The 11,222-nt window shown below is 67.5% G+C and overlaps 1 protein-coding gene across 2 annotated transcripts; it reads left to right on the forward strand.

Annotated features, from left to right (window-relative positions):
• Positions 1 to 447: 447 nt before the first annotated feature.
• USP36 (ubiquitin specific peptidase 36) lies at positions 448 to 11,112 on the forward strand. Of its 2 annotated transcripts, none has more exons than XM_068413190.1 (20): positions 448 to 531; positions 870 to 1,143; positions 1,216 to 1,437; positions 2,118 to 2,228; positions 2,514 to 2,616; positions 3,212 to 3,279; positions 3,690 to 3,760; positions 4,115 to 4,197; positions 4,506 to 4,617; positions 4,913 to 5,053; positions 5,364 to 5,464; positions 5,745 to 5,883; positions 6,087 to 6,782; positions 7,426 to 7,553; positions 8,238 to 8,624; positions 8,868 to 9,034; positions 9,797 to 9,967; positions 10,114 to 10,229; positions 10,320 to 10,452; positions 10,527 to 11,112. In XM_068413190.1, the coding sequence occupies exons 1-19, from the start codon at positions 529 to 531 to the stop codon at positions 10,449 to 10,451; spliced, it is 3,225 nt and encodes a 1,074-aa protein (XP_068269291.1). In that variant the 5' UTR covers positions 448 to 528; the 3' UTR covers position 10,452; positions 10,527 to 11,112. The 2 variants fall into 2 exon arrangements, with proteins under 2 accessions (XP_068269291.1, XP_068269290.1); XM_068413189.1 differs by having other exon boundaries at positions 8,106 to 8,624; positions 10,527 to 11,111.
• Positions 11,113 to 11,222: the final 110 nt, after the last annotated feature.

Raw genomic sequence — 11,222 nt, forward strand, 5'->3', positions numbered from 1 at the left:
GGGGCCGTCGCGCCGGTTTGGGGCGGGGGGGGGGGGCTGCGCCGGGGGCTCCCGGGCGGCGGCGGCTCCTCGGACCCCCGGGACCCCGCTGGGGGTTACCCCGGACGCGCGGGGCAGGCGGCGCCCAGGGGCGGAGGGGGACGGGAGGGGCGGGGGGCGCAGCCGCTTCCCAACCGCGGCCACGATCGGGGCCGGGGCCTGCACCGGCGCCTGCACCGGGGCGGGGCCTGCACAGGGCGGGGCCGCGCGCCCGCGCACAATGATGGCGTCAGAGCGCGGGTGGCCACGCCCCCTCGCCTTGCCGCATGCGTGGCCCCGCCCCCAGCTCGCCTCGGGGCGCCGAGCGCGGCGGGCGGGGCAGGCGAGGGGCGGGGTCAGTGTGCTGGGCCAATGAGCACGGCCGCAGCAGGGGGCGGGGACAGGGTCGGCCCCGCCCCCTGAGGGGCCCGGCGCGGAAGCGGTTCGTAGCGGGGGGCGGGCGGCCGCTCCGGGCGGCGGCGGCACGTGCGCGCGGCGGCGGGGACCCGGATGGTGAGTGGGGACGGCCGGGCCGCGCCGGGGCCTGCGCTCCGCCGGGGTCTGCCCTCCCCTCCCCTGTCCTGTCCACGGGGCGGGCGCGGCGGAGCGCCGGTACCGGGCGGGCCGCACGTGGCGGCGGGCGGAGCGCGGCGGCGCTCAAGGTCGCGGGCGGCGGCGGGCGGGAGGATGTGGTGCCCGTAGCGGCGGCGGGCGGGGACCCGCTGAGGCCTCCGGGGCGCGTGGTGGCGGGGCCGGGCCGGGCCTGTGGCGGGCCTAGGCCGTGGCCTGACAACGCGCCGCGCCGGGAGCGGTCCGGAGCCCCCGCTGAACCGGCCGCCCCCTCCCCGCAGCCGGGGCCGCCGGGCTCCGCCATGCCCATCGTGGAGAGGCTGAAGGAGGCGCTGAAGCCGGGGCGGCGGGAGGCGGGCGAGGCCGGGGAGCTGGGCCGGCTGCTGGCCGCCTCGGCCAAGAAGGTGCTGCTGCAGAAGATCGAGTTCCAGCCCGCCAGCCGCGGGCTGTCCGGGCAGCGGGAGCTGCTGCGGGGCAAGTACGTGCTGCTCAACCCCCGGGCCGAGGGCACCGGCCACCACCGCAGCGCCGAGGAGGGGCCGCCCGGCAAGCAGGGTAGGTGGAGAGGGTGAGGGGGGCCCTCCCCGCGCCCCGCGGCCCCGCAGCTCACCGCCCCTCTCCCCGCAGGCAGCGACCGTGCCCCGAGGGGCCCGGGGGACGGGATCCCCGCGCCCCAGAAGGTGCTTTTCCCCGCGGAGCGCCTCTCCATGAAGTGGGAGCGCGTCTACCGGGTGGGCGCCGGGCTGCACAACCTGGGGAACACCTGCTTCCTCAGCGCCACGCTGCAGTGCCTCACCTACACGCCGCCGCTCGCCAACTACCTGCTCTCCAAGGAGCACAGCCGCACCTGTGAGTGGGGGGCCCGGCGGGGCCGGGGCGGCCGCCTGTCCCGCTCCCGGTGCTGCGTGGCTCTGCGGAGGGGTGTGCGGGTGTCGGGGTGCACCCGCTCTGCTCCCTCCTGCCCCTCTCTCCTGCGTACAGCTCGTGTTTCCTGGTTGTAGCGGCGTTCCCGAGCTCTGCGTCCTTGCATCTGGGGAGGCTTTGTCTGTGCTGGGCGTAGCCAGGGCTAAGATGGGTCCGAGGGGTCTGTGGGGGCTGAGCTGGGGCTCCCAAACAGGGACTGCGGGAGGGCAGGGCGGAAGGCTGCGTGCAGGCAGCAGGAGCTGTTTATGGGTGGCTGTGACAGGGAGTCCGGTGGGCGCTGCTCCGGGCTGTGACCGGGAGCGTGCGGGGCTCGCAGCCCCGTCTGTAGGGCTCCCGTGGGGTCTGCCCCTCAGGGCCGACCTGTGGGCTCCTCCAGTGAGTACCTGTGACCTGTTCTCCATCCATGTAGGTGCTGTCTCATCTGGGGGGTTGCAGTGGCTGGTGCTGTGACTGGGGCTGCGCCAGCCGGGGTGGCGTGTGCTGGTCCCCGGGGTGCCCCGGAGCTGTACCATAGCACAGAGCTCCTAGGGAAAACAGTCCCCTGCACTGCCTCTGTCTCTCCTGGGTTTGTCCCCAACGTCCTGTCTTCTCCTCTCCTGCTGCAGGTGACCAAGGAGGCTTTTGCATGATGTGCGTTATGCAGAACCACACGATCCAGGCTTTTGCCAACAGCGGCAACGCAATAAAGCCGGTGTCCTTCATCCGAGACCTCAAGAGTAAGGATGGCTGCCCTCCCCTCCCGTAGCCGTGCGGGAGGGCGGTGACTAATGCAGGAGCAGAACCTTTGAGATGGGGGCAGGTCTTGGCAGACGGCTCTTCTGACATGACTCACTGAGCCTGCCCGGGGCCGGTGACCTCATGGGCTGCGTGGGGCCAGCATGAGTCTGACGTCTGGTTGGGGTTGAGGGGGCTCAAACCCCGGAGTCCTGCCCCCAGACAGGGAGGGGGGGGGCTGCATCTGCTGCAGCACACGCTGAGGCTGGTTCCTCCCTCCCCTGCAGAGATTGCCCAGCACATCCGCTTCGGCCGGCAGGAGGACGCGCACGAGTTCCTGCGCTACACGGTTGACGCCATGCAGAAGGCCTGCCTGAACGGCTGTACCAAGTACGTGGGGCCTCTGGTGGCCCGTCACTGCTCTTCTCAGCTGTCCCCTCGCTGCTCACCTGCACCTGCGAGAGGGGACTGGGGGGTAAACGTGTCCCCCGGGTCGGACTCACAGAGGGAGGTGCTGACTGCAGGGGCCTGGGGTGGATGCCCCAACTCTCTGTCCCTCTGTGACACAGCTCGGGGCTGTTGTCTGCCTTGACACCTCCGCCCCAGCACAGCTGTGGTCCTGTCCCCAAATTCTGAGGCTGTGGTGGGTTTGGATCCTGTCCCAACTGCCAAGGGGTCCAGGCATGCTTGCTAGTCCGACCCCAGCCCTGTGGCTGTGGGTGAGCAGCTTTCCCCTGGGCCCTCTGTCCCGGGAAGCCTGCGTTGCCTCTGTCTGCAGTGCCCAGAGCTCCGGCCAGGAGTTTCTGCTCCTTCTAGAGGAAGGTGCACATCAGAGCCTGGTGCCACCCCTTGAGCTCTGCCCCCAGAGCTCTGCAGCCCGCCCGCTGGCCGGAGCGCGCAGGGGAGCTGTCCTGAGCGCCCAGCGGTGGCCCGCGGGGTGGCCGTGGCAGAGGGGGGGTGTCAGATCCGGTGCTGCTGTCCCTAGGTTGGATCGCCAGACCCAGGCCACGACGCTGGTGCACCAGATCTTCGGCGGTTACCTGCGGTCCCGTGGTGAGTGCTGGCTGCCTGGGCCCGTGACTCTCAGGGCTGCTGTTTCCCCGAGAGCCTTGCAGTAAAAATCATTTGGGAAAATCACTAAGTATGTGTAAATTATCCAGAGCTGCAGCTGGTCAGTCTTGTGGTACCTGTGGGCTGTGACCACTGTTGTGGTGATGGAAAAAGCTTTTGGCTGTGGGTCCCCAGCTCATGGCCACCAGCAAACAAACCCGTGTTGGCAGCTCTCCAGCCACACTGGCTGTCCCAGCACGTAGTGGCGTTGTCAGCCTTATTGTGAATCCTGGTGCTGACACCCCAGAGCCCAAACTCAGAGAGGGGCAATACTGCAGCTGCCTGTGCTGTGCTGGGGCGGTGGCGGGTGCCGGTGTTGGGCCAGCGTGTGCTCATTGCTCTTTCTCTTGCAGTGAAGTGCTCGGTGTGCAAGACCGTCTCAGACACCTACGACCCTTTCCTGGACCTGGCGCTGGAGATCAAGGTACGGCAGCAGGGCTGGGGTTAGCGGGGAGCTCTGCTCCCACGGGGGATGTTCCTGCAGCTGCACCATTCCTGCTCTCAAGGCTCCTTCACCTGCCAGCGTCAAGGCACGGTGCAGGCAGGAGGGAAGCAGGTTCTGTTGTTGCTCTGTCTGGCAGAGCAGTGCCCGTTGCCTGAGCGTGAGCCACGACTCCTGTGTTGAGGCTCCGTGGTGTTGGGGGGCAGCTCCTGGCTGGTGTCGGGCTCAGGGGTTGTGGCCCTGTGCTCCTGCTCTCTCGGGGCCAGCGTGTGGGCAGGGGGCCGGGCTGTGGCGTGGACAGGCCGCTGGAGCCCTGACCTCTCTCTGTCCTCGCAGCACGCCGCCAACATAGTGCGGGCGCTGGAGGTGTTCGTGCGGCCAGACGTGCTGGGGGGGGACAACGCCTACATGTGTGCCAAGTGAGTGTGCGGGGCTGCGGGCTGGTGTGCTGGTGGGAGGAGGTAGAAAGCCTGCCGTGATATGGGAGGGCTTCTCTATCTACCTGCTCCACGGCTAAACCGTGGGGGACGTGGCCATGGAAGGCTGCCACTCCTGAGCTCCCTCCTCTCGTGAGGAGGACCTGGGCCAGCAGCCGTGGCTGTGAGCAGGTGCCCTGGAGCGGTGCCTGTGCCAGCAGGGTCATTTCCGTGGGGTTTGCTGCTTGGCCAGGGCTGGCAGTCGTCTGGGTGGTGGAACAGCTTGAATAGCTGGAGCTCTTCCTGTGCAGATGCAAGAAGAAAGTGACGGCCAGCAAGCGCTTCACCATCCACCGAGCCTCCAACGTTCTCACGCTCTCACTGAAGCGCTTTGCCGGCTTCAGTGGAGGCAAAATCCTAAAGGTGAGTGCTCATCGATCCAGAGCTGGGGCTGTCTCCTGGCCCGAGGCCCTGCTGCCCAGAGCAGGGGGGGAGGTGGTCCTGTGCACAGCGCGAGCTCTGCCGCAGTCCTGCAGCCCTTCCCCAGCGGTGCGGTGGGAGTTTGGCTCATCCTGGCGTCTTCCTCCCCGTGACCTGTGCCTGGGGAGAGCAGATCCCCCTCTCTCGAGACGTGGGACTCGTAGGGCAGCTGAGCTGCTCTTGCTCTAGCAAGAAAGCCATCTGCTGTGCAGGCTCCTGAGACACCCTCTCTCTGCAGGACGTGGGGTACCCTGAGCTGCTGAACATCCGCCCATACATGTCTCAGAACAACGGGGATCCCGTCACGTACGGACTCTACGCAGTGCTGGTGCACTCGGGGTACAGCTGCCACGCAGGGCACTACTACTGCTACGTGAAGGTGAGCCCAGGGCGCTCTCTTGGCACCCGCTCTGGGCAGGGGGCTGGTGGGTGCCCGTGGGTCCATGTAGCGTGCACAAAGGAGCGTGCTCAGCTGCTGTGCGTGGTGTGGAGCACTGGATGGGGGGTACAGGCTGTGCTCTGGTGCAGGAAGCACCGAGGTCTACTCTTACAGAGTCCCCTGGCCTGCCCTGGGCCTCCTGTGGGTTTTGGGGAGAGGAGCTCTGCCGACGGGTGCTGTTGCTGCTGCTCTTGAGGCCAGGAGGGTCCCTGGACACAGCCCGACCCCGTTCTCTCTTCCCCTTCCGCAGGCCAGCAATGGGCAGTGGTACCAGATGAATGACGACCTGGTCCGTGCCAGCAACATCAAGGTGGTCCTCACCCAGCAGGCCTACGTGCTGTTCTACCTAAGGTGAGAGCCTGTGCCTCCGGCCCCTCTGCCCCGCTCTCAGCATCCAGGACAGGGCTGGGAGCACGTGCCTGGGTGTGGGGAGGACCTTGGCCCAAGGAGCTCCAAAGGCTCAGAGGAGGGTGGCAGGGAGAGGTCCAGCCCCTTGTCATGGTTTTGCTGTGGATGGAGAGCACCTCACCTCCTCGGAGCTGCTGCTCCTGGTCCTTGTTGCATCTCTGACGAGAGCGTTGGGTCGCTCAAACCCTCGCAGGTAACGCATGCGCTCCTCTGCCTCCACCAGGATCCCCGGCCCCAGGAAGAGCTCACAGGGGCCCATGGCCAAAGCTGCCTCCAGCCTGCCTGGCTGCACAGGCGGCCTCTCCGCTCAGGTCAAGAAAACGGTGACCAACAGGCCGCTGCCTTCGCCGCTGCTGGGCCGGGTGAGTCCTGCCGGTGCCCCACGAGCCGGGAGCTGCTGCCCCTCTGTGTGCCCTGCGAGGGCAGGGGGCTGCAGCTGCAGGGAGCGATCCTGCTGGGCCAAGGGGTCTGTGTGGGCCTGGGGAGGGACAGGGAGGGCAGTGTCACTCTGTGTCCTTGGCTCCTTGAATTCCCTCCTCACTGAACTCTCTTTCCCTTTGTCTAGACACCAGACACGCTGCCGGGGAAGAAGCTGCCGGGGCCAGAGGAGGTCGGAGTCCCCGTGGCCCGCAGCACATTCGGGACGGGGCCGAAGCTGCCCAACGGAACCGCTCCACCAAAGCTGCCCGCTGGGTCCCCGTCACCCAAACTGCCCCTCCGAGCCGCCCACACGGCCACGGCACTGCCCGATGACGCAGCCCAGAGGCCCAAGAAGCCGCTCACCTTCCCGCAGCTGCCTCCTGCACCCAGAGCAGTTCAGGGCTTCTGCGACACCAGCAACGCGAGCGGGGCCGAAGCGGCGCTGTCCCGGCAGAGCTCCTGGGAGGGCAAGCAGCCACCTACCTCAGCCAAGCTGCTGCCGGAGCCCAGCCCCAGCCAGGAGCCCGGGGGCAGTGGGGAGAACGGCGGGACACTGGAGAGGGACTCGTGCGGCAGCAGCGCTGCCAGCCCCGCGCACGGCGCAGCGGGGAGGCTGCCCAAAGCATCCCAGAGGGCCAAGAGTGGAACCAGCAGCTTCTGCACCTCTCAGGAAACGGACTGTGGCCCGGACCTCCCCGCTGGCCCCGGCACCGAGCCGGCTGCCCCCGAAGACGCCAAGCCGGCAAAACTGAAGTCCTCCCTGCTGGCCAGCGCTGCCCTGGAGCTGGGCAGCACCATGTCACCGCCACCGGCCAAGAAGCTGGCGCTCTCTGCCAAGAAGGTGAGTCTGAGCTGCTGCCCGGGGCCTTCGGTGGGCACCTTCTGAACTGGGGCTTGTGCTGGGGGCAAGGGTAGAGCAGATGCTGGGTGTCCTGCTCGGCTGGAGGTGGGTGGGGAGAGCCCCTCAGCCCCAGGGCTGTAGCAGCTGCTCTGCTCTCCCTCTGGTCGGGGCGCAGGGCCAGGCCCCCGCTGTTGTCCACATCCCTGAGTGATGCAGAAGTGGCTCCTGCCTTCTTGCTCAGGACAGGGGGGTGGCCGTGCCAGTCCCCGCACCGGGGTGGCCTCGACAGCCTTCTCGGGTGTCCCCTGGGGCGAGTGGGAGCAGGGGACACCGCAGCCGGAGGGCTGTGGACGTGCCTCCTCCCGGGGCAGCGGTGTGGGACTCCTCTGGGCACCGCGGTGAGCCGGAGCTCGGGACGGGGCGCTGGGGCTTCTGTTCTTTAAATTTCCTTCCTTCCTTTTTTCCTTTGTGCTTCTAACTGAAAACACTTCTGATTCTTCTTTACCACCCCCCACTTCCCTCCCCCCGTCTGTCTCTGTTCCCCTCCCCTTTCTCTGGGCTCCCCTTTTTATTTTCTCCTCTTGGCTCACGGAAACCACTTTTCTTTAGACCACCAAGTTTTTATTTATGTCGATAACTGCAGGGCAGCACCCCGCGGAAGGCGAGCAGCAGTGACCGCCACGCACAACCTCACGCACAATTTGCCGAGCACACCAACCCCTCGAACACCACCCACCCCGACGCCACTCCCTGGCCTTTCAGCAAGCCGAGGTAAGCGGTGCCAGTCGCTCCCAGGCCCTGCATGGCAGCAAGGCCACTAGTAGCCTTGGGGTTCTCCACGGGGCAACCATCTGGCATCGCAGCTGGCTCGGGGGGTGATTTTGGCAGCCAGCTCTCCTCCGGGGCTGGCAGGGCTTGCACTGGGTCCTGGAAGCAGGGCAGTTTCTCTGACTGTTGGCACAGGGTGGGAGGGAGCTTTGCAGACCGTGTACTAGTGTCCCATGGGATCAGGAGGCACCAGCCTGGTCTAGATCTTGCTCTGGGTCTCCCTTGTAACCTTCACCATCGGCATGTGCTGCAGCAACGCTCGCTCTTCCCTAATCCCCCGCAGGCAGCGTGTGCCCTGCGCGTGGCTGGCACTGGGCAGGTGCAGGGGCACTGTGTGCTCTTGCAGCTGCTGCTCTGAGCGCAGGGTCCGATTCGGATTTCATGGCTGAGATGGTGGCAGTTGGGTGCTGTGCTCGTGCACCTCGGGGTGGGGAGGAGGAGAGGGGCTCCTGACCTGGCTTTCAGACCGTGACAGCCTCTTTTCCTGTCCCTCAGGCTGTCCTCATCTGCTCTCAAACCGCCAAACCCTGCCTTCAGCTTCACCCTCAGCTCAGCCCCTCGGCTCCCGGCCTCCCCCCCGACCAACGGTTCCACTGCCCACCCTTCACACCACCTTCCTCCCTGCAGCAGGGAGCCGGGGCCCGCCCAGGTCACCCCTCGTTCCTCCAAAAGGAAGCGGCGAAAGCAGCGTCACAGAGCAGAGGGCAGCCCTCGTGCTCCGGCTGTGCAGGATAGGGATGAAGTCTCCAGCCCCCCCAAGAAGAAGAAGAAGAGGAAGAATGTCACTCAGGAGGGCTCGGTGTCCCTCGCGGGGAAGGAGGCGGCAGGCAAGGGTCCCAGCGGTGGCCAGGAGGGGCCGGGCTGTCAGGAGCTGGAGGGGAGGCCCAAGCAGCAAGTGCCAGACCCCAGTCCCCACCTGGACACGGAGCCCACCTCCCCCCTCAAGAGGAAAAAGAAGAAGAGGAGAATGGAGGAGACAGAAGAGCGCTGCTCTGGGACGCCGTGCTCGGGCAGGTGAGGGGCTGGGGTCACACGAGAGCCCTGTGCACCTCCGCTCTGCCTGGCCAGGCTCCCTGGGCTGTGGCCGGGTGCCTCTTGTCCTTCTGCGGGTGGGACCCCAGCTGAAGTGCCAGCTTGCTGGGGGTGGTTTCAGCTCTCCCCGAGGGCAGCGCTGGGGTGTGGGTGTCCCTGCGAGGAGCTCAACCTCTTCCCCCCCTGGTGTGGCTGGAGCGAGCTGATCCCTGCTGCCTTCCCCAGCTCTAGGAGGGCTGAGTCGGAGCCCTGGGGGACAAAGCAGCAGCGGAGCGCGGAGGCTGCGGCTGGAGAGAGTGAGCACCGCAAGCGCAAGCGGAGGGAAAGCCTCGGCAGCCCAGCCCCGGAGCGGCCGGCTGCCACCGGCGTCCCCGCCACGGATGGCACCCCAGGTATGGCCGTGTGCCTCCGCCCTGCCCCGTGCCTGGCAGGGGAGAGCTGGCTGCTTGTCTGCCCCTCGGAGTGCTGGTGTCCAGTCCCCGGTGCTTGCTGGTCCCCACAAGTGCCTGATGGTGCCCGTCTTCCTGACCCCTTCCCTGGCTGCCCTGCCCGCGGGCCTGCGTGCTGCTCACGCGGGAGAGCTGCCCCGTTAGAATAATGGAATCACAGAAAATCACAGCTCTTTTTGTTTGGAAAAGAGCTTTAAGATCATTGAGCCCAACCGTTAACCCAGCGCTGCCAAGCCCACCACTAACCCATGTCCCTCAGCACCACGTCTACATGGCTTTTGAATCCCTCCAGGGACAGTGACTCCACCACTGCCCTGGGCAGCCTGTGCCAGGGCTTGACAACCCTTTGGGGAAGAAATTGTCCCTGATCTTCAGCCTAAACCTCCCCTGGGGCAACTTGAGGCCGTTTCCTCTCACCCTATTGCTTGTTACCTGGCAGAAGAGATGTAACACCCACCTCACTCCAAGCTGTGCCCTGGATGAGGGTGCACTCCTCTCCAGACTCGTGGGGACGGGCCCCTCGAGGGGTGAAGGTTTACCCCCAGCTCCTCCCTGCCCAGGGCAGGCCCCAGTGTGCCCAAACACCCATCAGGGCCTTGTTAGTCCCGACAGTGTCTCCTGGGGCGAGATCTGCCTTGGAGATGGAGTGACACAGGAGCTTCCTCGGCTCCCTCCGGCTTGTCCTCACCCCTCCTGTTTCCGCAGCGGCAGCGTGTGCCTGGGACAGCCAGGCTGGAGGTGGGCACAGGCGCTGCCCGGCTGCCCCGAGCCCGGAGCGCGGCCGTGGGGCTGGCACAGCACCCAGGAACCAGGAGGAGCCCAGCGTGGTGGAGGAGCTGCTCAGGAACTCCTTGGACAAGGCTTATGGCAAACAAGGTACTCCCTGCTTGCCCGGGTGGGCGAACAGCCCCGCAGCTCCCCTGCCACGCTCTCCCCTGCCCGCCCAGCCCGGGGTGGGCCCTGCGCAGGCGGGTGCAGCGGAGCACAGCGTGGTGCTCCCGGTTGACCACCCTGCTCCGCAGTCTTGACCTGGGAGGGCGAGATCTCGGCTGTCAGCCAGGACGCCATTCGGGACGCGGCGTGGGCCCGGAGTGAGACTGTCATCGATGAGTGGGACAAGGAGTTTGACAGAGGGAAGGTGGGTGCTGGCCGTGTCCCGGGCTGGGGCGGGCGGGGGGAGGCAGAGGTCTGCGCTCTGACCCCAAGAGCCTTCCTTGCCTCTGCACAGGTAAAGAAGGTTAAAAAACTGAAGCGGGAGCAGAGGAGACACTTCAATCCCTTCCAGCAGCTGCAGAGCAAGCGCAACTTCTGGTCGGTGACGCATCCTGCCAAGGTGGTCAGCCTGGGCTACCGCCTCTGAGGTGAGCGAGCCCCGTGGGGCAGGGAGGGGGGGGGGCTGCCTCACAGGGTGCTAACGCCGCTCCTTTCCTCCCAGGTTGAGGTCTGCGCCCCCCAGCCAGCAAGCGGGGCAGGCCCAGACCAAGGACTGCCGGGGGAGAGCTGTCCTGGGAGCTGCTCGTGGACCCTGCTGGGGCGGGGAGGGGACGTCGGTCCCGCGTCTCTCCGGGGCCCCAGCCCCGGGGGTCAGGCCGTGCTCGGTGTCCCCTGCCTTGCCCCTCTGGGAGCTGCTGTCGCTGCAGCCCTGGCATCCCTGGGGGCTGGGGCAGCTTCCCCCGGCCCTCCAGCTGCGGAGGAGCCCCTCGAGCTGTGCCCCGCTCCCCTGCCTCGGCCAGGCTCCTCCGTGCCTCCGCCTGGGGCTGGAGCAGCCCCTTCTCCCACCCCGCCCGGGGTGTAAGGCTGGGGGGGACCCCAGAAAGTGCCTGCAGACGGTCCCTGCTGCTGGGGGGGCTGTGCCCCGCGGGGGAGCTGGGCCCACCCGCCTGGTGTTCCTCTGCCGGGGCCGCCCCAGCCCCTTCCCCTTCCCCGGGCCCCCCCCCCGTGCCGGTCGCACTGTAACCGTTGTGCCCCCCGGGCAGGGCCCGGCTCCCCCCGGCGGGGGGCGGGGCCTGCGGCGGGGGGCGGGGCCTGCGGCGGGGGGCGGGGCCTGCGGCGGGCAATAAACTCGCGGTGGCTGTGACAGGCCTGGCTCGGCTCCGGGGCGGGGCCACGGGAGGGGGAGGAGCCTGCCTGG

Source organism: Nyctibius grandis, chromosome 15 (assembly GCF_013368605.1).
Source record: "Nyctibius grandis isolate bNycGra1 chromosome 15, bNycGra1.pri, whole genome shotgun sequence".
NCBI classification, from domain to species: Eukaryota; Metazoa; Chordata; class Aves; order Nyctibiiformes; family Nyctibiidae; genus Nyctibius; species Nyctibius grandis.

What these genes read in the sequence shown, in the direction of transcription:
- USP36 (XM_068413189.1), top strand. An exon ending in CAAGGAGCACAGCCGCACCT is followed by an intron (nt 1,438 to 2,117) that starts GTGAGTGGGGGG and finishes CTCCTGCTGCAG; the next exon opens with GTGACCAAGGAGGCTTTTGC. An exon ending in CTTCGCCGCTGCTGGGCCGG is followed by an intron (nt 5,884 to 6,086) that starts GTGAGTCCTGCC and finishes CCCTTTGTCTAG; the next exon opens with ACACCAGACACGCTGCCGGG.